General features: G+C 26.8%; 2 protein-coding genes across 2 annotated transcripts; both read right to left on the reverse strand.

Annotated features, from left to right (window-relative positions):
• Positions 1 to 2,193: 2,193 nt before the first annotated feature.
• LOC116771226 (uncharacterized) lies at positions 2,194 to 6,583 on the reverse strand. Its single transcript, XM_032663022.2, has 3 exons — positions 6,448 to 6,583; positions 4,754 to 4,904; positions 2,194 to 4,541 (listed from the first exon to the last, which is right to left on the reverse strand). Exons 2-3 carry the CDS (start codon positions 4,888 to 4,890, stop codon positions 4,130 to 4,132), a joined length of 549 nt encoding a protein of 182 aa, XP_032518913.2. The 5' UTR covers positions 4,891 to 4,904; positions 6,448 to 6,583; the 3' UTR covers positions 2,194 to 4,129.
• Positions 6,584 to 12,236: 5,653 nt separating this feature from the next.
• LOC116771271 (uncharacterized) lies at positions 12,237 to 15,016 on the reverse strand. The gene is made up of 4 exons (XM_032663083.2): positions 14,901 to 15,016; positions 14,141 to 14,290; positions 13,307 to 13,513; positions 12,237 to 13,126 (listed from the first exon to the last, which is right to left on the reverse strand). The coding sequence occupies exons 1-4, from the start codon at positions 14,935 to 14,937 to the stop codon at positions 13,017 to 13,019; spliced, it is 504 nt and encodes a 167-aa protein (XP_032518974.2). The 5' UTR covers positions 14,938 to 15,016; the 3' UTR covers positions 12,237 to 13,016.
• Positions 15,017 to 17,029: the final 2,013 nt, after the last annotated feature.

A 17,029-nucleotide genomic window follows, 5' to 3' on the forward strand; every position in this document is an offset into this window, starting at 1 on the left:
TAAAAATATAAAATTTAACTTTCGTGACCACACTTGTTACAAAAAATTCATTCTGTGTACATCCACAGCAGTAAGTGAGAAAATTATGGAATCGTTAGCAGTGGATGAAAAATAAGACTAACTGACAAACACTTTTATCTCATCTGCCTGTGATCACGGTAATTGCAAACTAACGAAATATCGGGTAAAATATGAAATAAAAAATATTAGAACACTATACTCAACATTTATACAGTATTATTATTAATGATATCATTTAATATTTTCCTTCTTCCTACATTCCTAAATAAATAGAAAGATTAATGCAAAAAAATTAATATAAACTTAATTGAATACCATCAATATGATTAATTGGATATAACATAAGATCGTTTTCTTTGAAGTACAGAAGTTAATAATTGCAAAAGTTGTACAAAGGGTCGCGTATAAGTTTCTTAAGGCTTGTTTATTAGTTCTGGGGCCGGAGTGTTGAAAGCAAGAATGATGAAATATTTTAATAAAATAATGTGTAAAGTAGATTTCTTTAAATACAACCAAAACCTAACGAGACAAGGAAGTGAATGGACCTTTGAATGGACTTATGAAAAATTCGTGTATGATATCAACATTATTCAAATGGAATTCAATTAAAAGTAAATGGGACGATATTTAAAGAGAATTTCAACAATTATCATTTATCGATCTGATCCTATCAGGATATCTAACTAATTAATTAGCTAATTAACAAAATAAAAGAGGTATTTCGTTTTTAGGTTAATTTAAGCATACCACAGAACCCGCAATCACTGTCACTATTGTCCCATGGAGTAATAATTTGGCTGCCTCTAATAAAACAAATTAAAGCAATGTATTAGGAAGAAATAACGAGGTTGTGGTCTCTTGAATGTCAGGCAATTATAGACCCCAAAAGAAAAAAACCTTTTTTTTTAATAAATTTCCACTTATGCCTTTATTTGAGCGATAAATTATTTTGATGATCATCTAGAATATGTCCCATTTATAGTATGGATTATATTTGTCAAATTATTCTATGAAGTTAATATTCACACTCTCGCTTTGCTGTTTCGAAGCAGGTTAAAGCTTTATAATCTACAATATTGCATTTCAATGGGTGCCTTAACAAGCAGTAACTCGATTGCTCTATAAAGATTGTTGAATTATCTAAATCTACGGTAGCTAGAGATACGAAATGTCCGAGCGTAAACGTTATAGTTTGGGTAAATGAGTTTAGTGAATGATGATCGATTTATTTCCTGGAGCCTGATGGCGGGGAATCATTATGGATGACCATTATCATGGTCATTTTATAGCGTTATCTTTGAAATAGAAGATAAAAAGTTGAATACGTATAAAGTACCCTAAATTTTATGGACACTGAAATATTGTGGTTAGTCCCTATAATCAACCACTATTAATTATGGTTATAATGTATTACCCTTATTTCAAATCTTAATTATAACTTTCATAATGATTTAAGGGCACCGAAAATTATTATGTTTGAAGATAAAAATTAAAGATTTGTTTTGCTATAATTTATTTTGCTGTATTCTGCTATTGTTTTATATAGCATGTTAATATTAATTGTTCAATTAAAAAGATTGAATACATTGTTTCTTACCTCCATTTTCTCGGTATAATCAACATTCCAAAACAAAGTGGTCTATTCCTTTAATTTTAATTAATTATTGATTAAAATGAGTTTTTATTTTAGTTCTCTACAAGTATTTCTCAATACTAACCATTAAATAAAATTACATTAAAATATTTTGTAAGGAGTTTCAATACCACAAAAATATATATATTGTAATATAAACACATAATATGCATTTCCTTCTAATTAAAGACAACCGGATTTTTACTTAGGAAGAATTTTCACGTTTTTATAAAATATGGCATATATATTTGGTATAATTATATAATTTTTACAGTATCTTAACATAAGATATTAAACATTTAAAAAATTATTGATTATTGATTAATCGCTTATTTTTAAATTACTTAAAAGTTTTTGCTTACTTTTAGATGCATATTCCATCATTAAAATAATCAAATGTTTTAAATCTGATTTCTGACCAAGGAACAGAAGCAAAAGGCAGCAAAATAATAAATTCAACACACACGTATGGTTCATTAATTATTCTGACACAAAACACGTGTCATGAATATTCATTGCAAATAAAAAATAAATCTATATTCAAAATATAAATTTTATTGAGGACTTTCAAGGAGCTCTTTTTCCATGTCATAAAAGCAATTACTAGGAATTAATTACTGTTACAAGAATCGATTATGTCGAAAATAATCAATTGTTCCAAATTTGATAGGCGATTCCAGAGACAGAAACCAGTGAACTGGAAGTATTGCGTTTTAAGTTTAATTACTATTGTATAAAATCTTGTATAATTTTAAAATGTATATTATATTTAAAATATCAATGTCTTTACATTGATTATTTAATTAACTTAAAAATTTTAATTCATTAAAAAATAAAGTAATTTTTATTTTGTAAGTATGTATTGAGAATAAAATAAGCATGTTTTATGGGGATAAGAATGTTTAAAGTATTAAAATTCATTTTATCACACACGAACGACTGATATTATGAGTACGTTATGAATTTTGTGAGCATTATTGTGAATATAAATAGCAAGAGAATGAAGTGATGAGAGTAATTACTATTTTTATTTCATTAAACAAACCTTATGGCCTGAGCGAGTCAAACTTCATGTAAGTTTAAGAAGAAGAAATTTACTTTATTAATTGTAGTTTACTTGTAGGTAGGATGCATTTTGAAATTTCTTGCTCCATCTTTGATCAGATACGTATGTGAATAATAAATTTTGTTTTACCACATCCTATGATGTACTATGACGAACAGGTTTGATAACTTACACTAAACTTGAACATGCAAAAACCTTCATAAAACGATACTTTAACAAGCAAATCCTTTATGATTAGGATTGTATTTATAATTTAAACAAGCTACAAAAATTATTCGCCTACTTTGCCGTTGAATTATTTAAAAAAAAACAATAAATAAACTCTATAAACATCAAATCCATATAATGAAATCTTGTTTTAATAAATATAAAATGAACGAAATTAATACTATTATAGAAAATTATACTAAACAAATATTTACATGTGATATGATAACTGAATTTCAGCAAACCAATACCGAACCGCATTTGCTTATGTGAGCAGCTAATCAACCGCAACCATTTTGTTAGTATGAGGTTTATCGGACGATTGCATGTCGATTGATAGATAATATTAGCAAAGCAAGTGCAATTTACCGTTACCTTAGTTTTAGAACGGGGTCTGTACAAATATAATGAACATGGTCTGTCACCTCATTAATAAGGTGATTATAATTCGGAAAATGATTTCAATAACTAATTTTAAAATTAACATTTTAAAACAAATAATAGGCGAGCAAGTAACATTTTAAAGTGTTTCTTAATATACGTTATGATATGTCTTGCAAATTTCAAATAAAAAATTAAATTTATAACATTGAAAAATTAATATTTCCAAGAAAAGTCTTTGAAATTAGAAAATGGTCCCGCTAAATTGGGCAGGACTTACGCCGTAGAAAGGGTTATACATTTGAGAATAGCATTTTACGAGATCTAAGAAATTTTCTGTGTCGAGAGCCCGAGAGCATAATGACTGCAGCTATAAGGCTGCCGCACCAATATTGAATTTTATTAAATTTTAAAAGAACCACAATAAGCAGCAATATTTTATATATTTAACAAGTGTATCATATTATAAAACTAAAATGAATAATGAAAATAAACATTTTAATATTAATAAATAATTTCAATGATTTTCTGTAACGTTTAAAGAAACAAAAGAAAAAAAAAACACAATGTTAAAATGGAATTTTACATATTCGGAGTAAACGAGGGTAAAATGTTTTGTCATATACATTTGCAAACTTTTAAGGCTTTCTGGTTCTCACAAAAAACCGCAAGAGACGATTCTAATGTCATTTATTAATTTTATAAGAATTCTAGAGCGTAAAGTTAAAGAAAATAGTTGCGTCGTGGTTTTGGACTTAAATACACTATGAAGGAATATTTCTGGTAGAGTTTTGTAAATTCTAATTTAGGGCCGAAATTCTTCATCTACCAGCTGGCGAATTTTCAAAAGATTGAGCTTGAGGTGAAGCAGAAATAGTATTCCCTGAATTATTTTTAGAAAACACCTTCGGATTCTGTGAATTTATATCCATTGGAGTTGTTGTAGCTTCTTGTAGATTTATATTATTCAAGTTTGCATTGTTTTGACTTCCAGTATTCTGATTAGCATTACTTCTAAATGATATCTCAGACATTTCCCTGAAGATACTCTCCGAAAACGTGTTCGGTCTCTGTGGATACGTTTGAGGTTTTTTTCTGTTTTCTTCTAATGCTGACCAGTTAAGGAACCAGAAAGGTTGTTTGTCTTGTGGAAGTTGACCTAAACGATTTACCAGCCCTCTGTCTCCCAAAGCCTCTAGAGGTAAACGCTGAGTAGTTGTTGTTTCCCCAAACCTATTAACAAAAAAAATGATTTTCTAAATTTTAATTATAAACATTTTATTATTAAATTGATAAAAGATTTATATTTAAAAACAAAAATAAAATATTTCAGATGACGTTTTTAAAAATCATATTTTAATAACCGAACAATAGTAACATGAATTTTAACTTAACATCTCTCTTAAGACTCTAAAACAACTATGAATATTAGAAAGTTCTATTACCTGTTCCCCAAAGTGCTCGCTAAAGTTGTGGCCTCTACGACAGGGAAGCCTATAGGACGTAAACCAGCATAGGGTGACCTTTGGCTTGAACAGCCAACAATAAAGGCCGAGACCACGATAAAATGCACGAATTTCATGATGATGACCGACTCTGGAAGAAAAGACTAATTAATAAACTTGTATAAAACGTTTTCTTCATAGGATCCAAGTTGGTGGTAGTAGTTTTTTTGTAATTTATTACCAAATTAATTTTTTTTCTAGCCTTTGTCCAAAAATAAAATAAAAAAGTAATATTACTTGGTACTGAGCAATATGTTTTTTTTTTAAGTTTCGTAATATTCCTAAGAAGATCTGTAATTTTGATCTTGGAGTACATTTCTTTTGATTTTCCTCAAGTTTACTTATATTAAAGAAACTGAGGACCATATAAAAATAAAAGCAACATATAAAACATAACATAGTATGTATATATAATTTTGAAATTTAAATAGTTTATGTTATTATGTTTCTGTTTTTCAGAAAAAACCTTGTTTCGATATCAGTACCATATCTTAAGTGATCAATATGAAATTGATTACTACCCTGTAAAATACAGGTTCATTTTGGGAGTTCCGAACACTAGAAAGAATCTATTTGAAAATACATTCTGCTGTTTTTTTCAGCCAGACATTAAAAGTGAGAAACCCATTGTTTGCCATATCATTGCTTAATATATGAAATATAAAAAAAGACTACAGTCTCTTAAAAAAAAACATCACGTAACTCCAAATGCAATAAAGTACAGCGTCATTTGAAAATTGTAATTGTAATTCTAAATTTATTGTATTGAAAAACATACATTAATTGAATAAAATGGAAAAATTATCAGAATAATGCTATACAATGTCTTTTTTATGAAAATATGTCGATAATTATAGACACATAATTAAAAAAACATGTTATGTCTCATAAGACACTTTAATATTTAGAGAGTTGCATATACCAAACTATTTGTCTCATCCAGGTTCTATTAACTTAAACAACTTCTTTATATATTATTAATCGGTTGTAAATAAAACATTGCGTTTAGTAACATTCATAGTTATTGTTCATTTTTATGATATTTCCAAACCCTAGTGGTATAATTTAAAAATATTTTAAATTTAAACCACTTATTACATAAGGAAAGATAGTTTATATAAAATAAATCTATATGTATGATATAAAAAAGATATATGAATTATAGCAGTGGTTTTCATTCAAATTACTACAACACTAATCTTAATAGAATATTAAAATCTAATCAATTCATGTTAATCCCGAAATTATTGTTTTTCATTTATATCCATAGTTTTTCCTTTTTATGATAAAATTTATATATGATGTGTTATGTTGTTATAATTAGAATAATATATATATATATATAAAATACCTAACAGATATGTCCATGACGTCATAATTGCTGTATCAAACTAGTTTTTTGTTAATATTAAAAATTTTAATAGAATCTAATCAATAACTCACTTTTTACAAGAGGCAAGGCCTCATCGGAATATATTTGTCATTATATTGTGATATATGAATTTTTATTTAGTAAAGATGTTGATAAAATGTAATAGCATTATTAGTGTACTTTAAAATGACGAATGACATGTTGTATAAAGTATATTTTTACAAAAAGTAAACAATATAAAAGTTTTAAAAGCAATACTTACAAATAAAATTATAATATTTATTTAAATCCTTATTATCAGTAAAAGCTTAGCACAAAAACTTTTCAAATTAAACTTTTTAATATCTGCGAAATATTTTTGTAATAAGTGCTAATTCTTTGAGGCGAGCAAATATACTGACAGAAAAGAAGCAATATTTAATATAAATGTGTATTAATTATAAACAATCAGAAAGAGATAGCAGGTTATTAAGAGCAGGTTGGAAAGAGAAAAACTAAAATTTACCTCAGGCAACTGCGTCACCTGTCAGTGTAAGGTGGGTTTCCCCAGATGGGGACATTTTTAATGGGTTTTAAAGGAAATTTTAGACATATGAAATATTGGTAAAAATGCTAATATGTTTATTTTTAGCAATTCATAGTTTTCACTTTCTGTAGTTTAAAGTTATCTATTGAACTACATTTTATTTATATTTTCCTTTATTAATTATTATAAAAATATGTAAAAAATTTATAGAATATAATTGTTTATTAATTTATGTTTTTCATCTTAAAATAGAACCGTTAAAAACTGTGGGTAGGAAGCTACATATACTATCATGTATGAATATTTTTGCTTACTCGATCTTAAGGAAATATAAAATCCCCCTTTTCGATATGACCGCACGAATGTCTGTTATTGGTTGTATTAAGGATAAAACATTAAATGACAAATAAAGACAAGTACAGCATTGAAAATTAAATGACAATAAGATTTTAATATATTTTAATGATATGTTTAAATAATTAAACAAAGCGTGATAACTTTATATGTATGATACGAAACCACATAGCATTTGTTTTTCCTCAATCATTTAGTTCTAATAAGAAAATGATTTATCCAGCTCTTCTACCTCTTAAGTATATATAAGACGACCCTACAATTTTTATGAGAGTACGACTTATAGGATATAATCAATATAAGAACGAACATAATAATAATATATTATTACAGTAGCAGATGTAAGACATCAATTGATATAACATATTTTAGTTATAGAATTTATTTAAAGTTTAAGGCTTTATTACGAGATCCTTTTGTTGTAAGTACATATTCTTCGGATACGGACGAAGCAAAAGGCTTCTTCTTTTCCTATGCGCTCAGCAACGAATTGGAATAGTTTGTCTGGCTCTGTGTTCCATCACAATTAAATTTGGAGGTCTTATGGGCCGGAATGAACAAATTGTATTGAGGTAGTACTCTTTAATTCTAAAGCTACATCTCTTTACTACTACTTACAATCAAGAACTTTCTAGTTGTACAAATTAAAATTCTACCATAGTATTTTAAATGCGAAAATTTGGAGGTTAAAATACTATGCAACTGTTGAAATAATACAACAACATTAAAAATTATACTTAAGACAAATGTTAATTTATTATGTAACATTGAAGGATGCAAAACTTTTAAAATTTTCTTAAATATTAATAACGAATGGAAAAAGTGAAAATGTCTTTTTTCCTCCTTCGGTTTCTTGATAATATTTCTGATATGTACATTTCAGATATCTTGTTTATTAAATGTAAATTATAATTCCTTCCTTATTTCAAAAATAAAAATATATATTTTACCTTAATCTTACCATATGATCTAAGAACTAATTTCAACAATCAATATTAAATAAATAAGGTCTTGTTCGAGCGTCTGTTTAAATGTCTTAACAAGACATTAATAATAATTCCAATTAATTAATATTAATTCCAGGTCCGTTAAATGACCAACAGACTATTAATCTATTTATTATATTGTCAAAACTCAAATGTCCAATCCCACCCCTAACTTTTTGTAGCCATAGTAACAGTATCTGTTTTGTCATTTTTGCCTATTTAATATTATTTATTATTTATTAATAAGGTGAATAAAAATTCGTTTTCATATGATAAAAAAATTTTGCCCCCGACTTTTCTATGACATTGCAAATTAGGTACGCTTTTCACAACTTATATCTTGAACACAATTTGTGCCAATAAATTGACAACACGATTTTGACAGGTTACACCTCCTAAACTGAAAAGAAAGCTTTTTCTGTGCCAAATATATGCAATCAACGATATATAAAATTTGGTCGCGTTAGCTAATAAGTGACGTATCGAGGGATATATACGATCAAGGAATAAATTGGAGCGTCGTAGCAAATATGTCGTATTCAACGCTATAACTTTAATTTTGTCGCCTTATAACAAGAACGAATAAATTGGTAGCCGATTATTTACCGTGTCATTTAATAATACGTTGTTAATTTTTCATCGTGAGACGTAAATACTTTGACAGACAATTATATTTTTGAAGGTTCGTTAGTAAACGCGTCGTTTAAATTTAACGAACAGAGTATGGTAAAACTGGGTCTTATTCTTTTCTGTAAACGGTTAAATTAAACCGTCAGTAATTTGATGGTGCATAGGATTTCTACAAACATGTAGGTCTGCAGTTGACATTTCTATCACAACTTATTATCATCTTTTCAGTTCGCAAAAGGTATTGGTGTTTTCAATTTTCTTAACAATCCTTTAGGTTCCTTTAACATCCGCATACTATGCCAGATAATCAGAAAATTTGCTGATATAAAGTACAATAATGTAATAAGAATTTGATAATTAAAGGCAATGTAAAAGACCAGAATGAAACAAGACGTTCTAAAGTCTTTAAACACCAAGAGCTTGATTATCTTTTCCTAACAGTTGAAAGATAAACTAGGGCTTAAGGGTAAAATTACTTGTTATTCCTTAATAAAAACTATGGGCTGCAAATATCACTTTATTTATTTTTTATTAATACAGTAAACATTTCATTTTAGGTTATATATATATATATATTTATATATATATGTACATATGTTTTTTTTATAAAAAGTTACCTCTCTATGTGAAAATAAAATAACGAGCCACTGTACTATTGCTTTTACAAAAAATCTTATGCGACACTGTCAACTTTTTTATTTTAAAAAACGTGTATTATGTTTCACAAAATACGAAGGTCCTTAGAAATCATAAATACAAAGTTTTTGTAATACATATATATGTGAGAGCGATATATTAAACGTACGTAACCACCAATTTTATAAGCAGGTTTAACAAATAAGTCATTCGATTGACCGGATTTTGGGAGTAAGAGAAAAATATTTTTTCTTTAACATTACGTTTTTGTTGTGTTTGAAAGAAAGAATACTAATAAATACCCAAGTAAAACATAAACCAACAACAAATTTATTTGTTGTTTAAATGTTTATCAATACCTAAATAATGTTTTGGGGAATCGTAAACGTGTACCTTTCAAGGATTTGTAATGTTAGTAATTTATATGAATGAAAGTTAAATAATAAATTTATAAGTACCTTATATACAAGGACATTATACCCAATTGATATCCGAGAAAGACTTTTGTTCTATTTAAATTTTATGCCTTCTAATTTCTAGTATTTACACAATAGTTTTTAAAGAAGAAAATTGTAAATGGCTAAATACCCAGTGCCCTAACAAATCCATTTATTTCTCAAGACAGTGTTTTACAAACATGGTCAAGAAACATTTTTTTTATGAAGAAAAAGAGAATCTCTTATTTTATTTTAACCAAAGACAGCGTTATTATTTATTTTTGACATTCGGAAATTTTATTTGATTTAAATTTAACATATATTTTTTTAATATTAATTATTAATCGCTGTTCGTGATTATTACCATGGGTGCGTATGCATATGCGTAAATAATTATTAAACACATAATTTTTTTTAGTTAAGTAATGGTAAGAATTTTACTTTTAAGATATTTTATTACTACAGATAGTAAATTAATAATTTATATAATTTTTATGAGAACATTGAAGGCATTATTTTTCAGAAAAATATCTATAATATTATTATTATAATATAAAGTTTGGCGCGTGCTTATAAAAATGTCCTTATGAAAACAAACATATTTTGCATACATTTTTTTCTTTTATTTAGTATAAAAATTAACAAGCGACCTTCTTATTTCGCCTGTATGATATTCGTAAATTGGATGTGATCCAGTATCATCCCGAAAAAAATATTTGTTTGATCATTAGTAACTGATCCTGTGATTTTGACAAAATTGAGTTTTTATATTTTTACAAAGGAATATTTATTATTTTTTACCCTTTTCGTTGTATTCAAATATTGATTTTATGTTATATGTGTAATAGAGAACAAACATAAAGAATATGATATGATTGGATAGTTATAGTAGCATATTGTGGTAAAATTGGCATTTATATCTGCATATTTTTTGCGGTAAGACTGCTTTAATAGAAATTGTAGCTTTACAGTTGTTTAAAAGATTATGAAGCAGCTTAAAGTTTTCAAAATAAAGTAACAAGATTTTTAATTTTCAAATCTCCCAACTTTAAAGAAAATGTAATATCACTCGTGTAAAATTAACAATTACGAAATAAGTACAACATAGTTAGGTTTTGGTAATCCATATAAGTTTCCAGTTATTTAACTAGGTAATTCTAAATACCGGTGCAGAAAGTACTATTTCTGAAGAATTTTTGCAGAATAGATAAACAAACGTTATTGATATTGCTTTTTGGACATGAGCCAGTTATAAAAACAATATCAATTTTATTGAAGTAAGCAGATGTTGAAAACAAGACGATGAATACGCCGAATATTCAGGTTTTTATGAAAAGATGGATAGTTAGAAAAATATACGGAAAATTAAATTTACTATACAATATCATATGTAATGCTAATTGATACAGTAACTCTAATTTAATAGTTGGTATATATCCATATGGTGTAAGAAGTATTGAAATATATATGAAAGCATAACTATCACATTTAAAAAAAAATTGAAAGCTTTTTATTATACTATATAAAACAGTTCGACTTAAACACTAAGTACTTAGCTTTTTCTTTTAAAAATATTAATACTCTTAAGAAAATTGCTATAAAACTTTTTAGAAAATTGCTATAAAAATTACAGGAACAAACATTTAAAGAAATTAAAAACGGAGTTAAAATTTTATTTCAAAAAACTAGTAATTGCATAGGGCGACGAACAAGTTTTTTTTTCTTCATTAAAATATGCTCTTAAGAAATATTTTGAATTGGTTTTATAATACAAAACCTCATACAGACTTTGACATAAATAAGTTTTAAGTTTAATTTGTTTCTAACATAATTTACTCAAGGTCTTCAAAATCTTGTTTTCTGAGAATTTTTTTCTCAAACATTTGTCTTAATTTCATCACTGAACAACTTCGTCACCTAGGTAACCCTCTAAATGGTAGTAAATACCATTAAAACTGTATTTATTAATGTCATTTGTGACTATATTAATATAAAAAAAAATATGCCTTTTATTACATTAATCTTTATTTTTTTTTTAACATCAAAGATACTTATTGAGAAACGTTAACAAAGGCTACTTATTTACAAAAAATCTGTTTCAGCAATTTAATAATTAGGCTCGTTCATGATAAAAATATTCTTCTAAAGATAACATGTTTAAAATCAATCTAAAAACTTCAAATGTTATATATGGGTAAACAAATTATATGGTACAGCTAGGATGATAGTAGTACTGGACTACTAGTGGAGATAGAATTTTAAAACGGTATGAAAAATGATTATTAATCAATCATTTAACTAAATAGAATTGAAATAAATTTTTCTTTTACCTCAGTTCGGAAACATGGAAAGAAAAATAATGAAATTTATTGAAGAAATCTTGTTGTAATGAAAGTGTAGTACTTGTTATCATATAATAATGAAAAAACAACACAATTAAATGTTTAAGTAGAATAAAATATATGAATAAATGATAGCAATATTTTCATAACCATTCGTTTATTAAATATGACAGTAATTGTTTGCATTACATTACTGTTTTTGTTACGTATATTAAATAGTTCAATTGCTATAACGAGTATTCGATAATAATTAATAATGAAAGTGTCAATTTTTGTATATGCAATGAAATTAATTACCATAGCTATTGCCTGTCATACGGGATAAAAAATTAATATTCATTTTGCAAAGGTCGTATTGGGGGTTTAATTTTATTATGTATGTAATGTTCTCTTAAAGCAAATGTGATTGTGAACGTAATTGCTTTTATATATGAGTATCTAACTAAGACAATTTAATTAGATATGGGGAACATTACTTGAATTCTATTATGTAGAAAGAAATTTTACAAACTGCTTTTACTTAATAAGGACTTTGGTTTTGAAAAATTTTGCTTTCAACTAGCTTCTAGGTGTTTCTGAACAATGACTTAAGTATTGAAGAGATTTATTTTGCGAGTGCATTAACTTAAAATGTTTACCTTTGTTTATTAGATCTTACCCTTGTTACTATTCTTACCCTCGCAACATATACAAATGGGTTAGAAATATACATAATGATATATTTATAATTATTCCAAATCTCATAACAAATAAGTAATACAACTGTAGTCTTTTAAATAGATAATTTTATATGTAACAGATTATTAAATATCATTCAACTTCGAAATTGTAAAAGAAATTAGAAAAATATTGGACTTATATCAGAATTAGCTAATGTTAGTGATAACAACAGTTTTAATTTATATACTTATATTAAATTATCATTCATTGTAATCACGAAAATCATACATATTTGATACCATAACTTTTTCTTGAAATATATTCTTCATGAGATGACGCTGGCAAAATTGTAACGGTACCTCTACATAGCCTGAAAAGAAATATTTCGTAGAGATATATTGAAAAAGACTTTACCATATTTATATTTGCATGTATAAAATAGATTAATAATATTTAAAACTAATATTAATATCCAATTAAGTATAGAAAGCAATTTAATGCAATATAATACAATAAATGCAGGCTATGTCATACGTATTTAATCAGTTACCAGTAACGTCGTCGTCTCCTCGGCAGTTAATCATATCCAAATAGCATCCATTGTTGAAGGTTCGATAAACGTAATCCCTGTATTTAGAAGCACCACATACAGGTCTGTAATGATTAGGACAGAACACTGGACAAGATTCTCCGTATATTCTGCGACTAGGCAGTATATGATTTTTGATGCAGTATTTGATTGGGGTACGGACGTATCCTGAAAAAAAATTCCTTTGTAATGCTATCGATAATATTGTTTTGATAAAATTTTTACTATGTGTTTATGGGTTTATTATAAGTGGCAACTGGAGTCTTAACCTACCTGTAGAGAGTAGAAATAACTCCGACAATATTTAAATACAACAAATATAGGGCAAATAAAATTTTTAAGAACGACTCAATTATCATATCCTAATGAAATTTACTCAAATATGTAATAACCTAATTGCTAACCAAACTTTCTATACAGTTGAAGTATGTTTGTTTATCTCTTCGTGAGGCCGAGAAAAAAATAAAGGAAACAGTTTGAACTCAGTCGTTTTATAAGCTTTTATGAATTTTGTTTTTTATTATGAATTTATTTATGTGACTTATACTTCAAACCTTAACCTAACCTTCAAAAATTATATTGAGTCACATATGCCCAAGTGACTACCAGAATTATATTTTTCCTCCTTACATTTTGGTCTTATATGGGTATTTTCAAGGACAAAAACTGTTTTGTACGAATTATACTTAACTATAGATTTAAATATGAATTATAATATCAAATTAATGTATGGGCAGTAGTTTTTGTTATTAGAAAATATTTGTTATTACAATAGTTAAACTATAAAAGTTTTACCTATTCCAAAACATTTTGCATAACCGTTCATAGCACAATTGCTGGGAAACATTTTATAGTTTTTCTTTTTCAAATCTAAAGCGCAAATCATGTTTTCGGGTTCATTGGAACATTCTATAAAGCATTCTTGACTGTCGGCATTTGACTTTGCTGAAATAAAAAAAAAATGTTGAATGCGATTAAGTAACTGTGCAGTAAAAAATTTTGACTTTTTTATGTTGGGTCATTTAAAACGGCATATTCATTTCAAGACTATATTTTATGAAAATATAAATGGCAAAATTATACCCGCTGTTAGTGATGTAGATGGCCAAAAATAAAGATCATTATTAGTTAGAAATTGTTAATCACAATTAAAAAATGATTTTTTTGGTTTTATAAGCAGCCTACAAAAAGTAAATATTTAAATAATATAAAATGAAATTTAAAATATTTAAATAATATAACAAACTAAAAGAAGACTGGCAGACATGTAATTTATCGAAGGTTCACTTAAATTTAAGGCACCGCTCTATATGAGGGATCAATAGAGGAAATTAAGTTTACATAGGTAGGCAATTTGATTTTTGAAATCCATTAGGTGTAAGAGGAAAAGTAACACAGAAATTTGATTTTCTCATCCCAGATACTTTGATTTGAACTGATACGTGGTATCTGGTACAGTCAACAATGTTCCATTAGCCAGTAATTTCTGACGTACGTTCTAAGATTGTTCTCATTGAATGTCTCACACTTATATGGTTTATAAAAATATACTTGCCATATAGTAGAAGTAAAACAAACATGAAACATAACATAGTGCGGGTATTTGTTCAAGTATCAACTGATTATTTTAAAAGTTTATGTGTCTAATTATTTATTCAGGGAAAATTTTTAATTAACTAGTGTTTTATTGTTTCAGCTATATTGAAAATTAATGGGAAGAATTTTAACGACATTAAAATCAGAAAGACTTTTATGATATTTCAAGACTATTACGTTTTTTCAATATTAACTTATAACTTTGCCAGTTTCTGGACACCAAATAATGTTTTTGATTTTTGTAAAAAAAAATTTTGATATTTGAAATTCCTCATTGTTTCCACTTTTAACAAGTAAGTAAATTTAATTGTTTTTGAGTCTTACGCATTTAAATAACGCCATAATTTTTATTAACCGCTGAACACTGTTTAATAAAAGAATAAAACGAATCTTACATATGTATCTCAGAGATAAAAAAAGACATGTTGTTTAACGTCTTTGTTATATAACGTCTTGTATAAATATTTAATACGGAAAAATGAATTAATAATTAGTTTGTTTAAGACTATAACTTATTTTTCATTCGCCCTTGTACAGAACAGTTGTTAGTGAGTTACATGTATTTGACAAACTGTTCCTTCGGTTTTGTTGTGTAACATCGCTCATCGAAGATATTAAAATTCGTTTGTAACGTCAAATATTTAACAGCGATCACGATTTGCAAACATAGATATCACTAAGGAACTAGTTATATTTAAATGAAACTAAGTTTTTTTCGGATTCTACCCGTTTTTCATTATTTTATAACTACATAACTCCGACTTTTCGGTCCTTTTACGAAAACCTTGATCACGGGCAGACGAGATGAAAGTGTTACTTTGACAAAAGACTTGGTTTAAACTGACGAAAATAAAGTAAAACTTAATTTCATTTCAGGGAGTACATACTAAAATTGGTCACATGGCTAACGAATGTTAGGAAATAACTTCTTTGTTAGTGACATTTATTATTCTGGATGTTCTTTTTTATAAACAATATTAACGATTTGGTTATGATTTTCACAATGTTTAATATTTTACTAAGTCACTGTCTAGGTCTAAATTATTTGTCCTAAATGGATTACTTTTTATTATAAAAGCTGTAACTGAATTTTCGAAAAATAAATTGAATTTCGAAACAGTAAAAGCGTCAATGGCTTCCAACGGCGATTGTGTATCACTTGGTTTTTTTTTCACAAAAGTTACTCAATTTTTTTCCACAGAAGAAACTGAAATTTAATTTTATACCATAATATTTCAGAGGCATATTTTTTAGCTTTAAAAAATATATTTGCTGTATATTATTAAAAACTTAATTTGTTTTTATTTATATCGAAGACAGTATATGTAATATAATCTACACAAAGAATAAAACTTTATTAAAATTATCCCAAATGTATTTTGAAATACGTAACATTTTAACACATCAAAACATCCTGCACAACACCATGACCAAATTCTTGTTACTTTAAAAGATTATTTAATAAACTGCTCGTTAAAAAACTAGTAGATATTACTTTCGATTATTTATTTTTTTTCTTTTTTATATCTTTTTACATTTTTAGGCGCTCCACTGAGCATGAAAATCATCAATATCACTTCTACAGATAACAATGAAAGCGCCATTATAAGTAGTATAGAAAATTACGACTCCTTTGTGTCCTTTCAAGCTGAATGTAGCCTTTTATTGACGTGCTCCATCATTTATCATCCTTATTTATATAGGATAAAGGACAGGCAGTTTAATTAGGTGTAGTAATGTATACTCATTGTCATTAACTTGGCCTATTTAAATATATAAACAAGAAATTAATACGACATATTCTAGTCATGTTTTGTAGAGATTGCAATGAACTGTATATTCTTAGCATTCAGATTTTGATAGCTTGTCATATGCATTGTAATTGAGTATATTTTAATCAAATTAGTTTAAAGTTATAGGTAAGATTACCGATGAGCTGTGTAGTTAGGCTGAATACAAAGCTAATATTACTTAACGCCGGGCCCTTTAATTTTCTGACAATTACATATCGGAGCTTACAGTTGACAACTCATTAATTATGCTTGCCTTAATTGTTATATGATAACGATGTTTCAATATACGTTTATG

This window comes from Danaus plexippus, chromosome 17 (genome assembly GCF_018135715.1).
Source record: "Danaus plexippus chromosome 17, MEX_DaPlex, whole genome shotgun sequence".
Lineage (NCBI taxonomy): Eukaryota > Metazoa > Arthropoda > Insecta > Lepidoptera > Nymphalidae > Danaus > Danaus plexippus.

What these genes read in the sequence shown, in the direction of transcription:
- LOC116771226 (XM_032663022.2), bottom strand. Translation starts at nt 4,890, where the DNA reads ATGAAATTCGTGCATTTTATCGTGGTCTCGGCCTTTATTGTTGGCTGT. An exon ending in GCGAGCACTTTGGGGAACAG is followed by an intron (nt 4,542 to 4,753) that starts GTAATAGAACTT and finishes TTTTGTTAATAG; the next exon opens with GTTTGGGGAAACAACAACTA.
- LOC116771271 (XM_032663083.2), bottom strand. Translation starts at nt 14,937, where the DNA reads ATGTTATGTTTCATGTTTGTTTTACTTCTACTATATG. An exon ending in TGCAAAATGTTTTGGAATAG is followed by an intron (nt 13,514 to 14,140) that starts GTAAAACTTTTA and finishes ATTTTTTTTCAG; the next exon opens with GATACGTCCGTACCCCAATC. An exon ending in AGGAGACGACGACGTTACTG is followed by an intron (nt 13,127 to 13,306) that starts GTAACTGATTAA and finishes ATTTCTTTTCAG; the next exon opens with GCTATGTAGAGGTACCGTTA.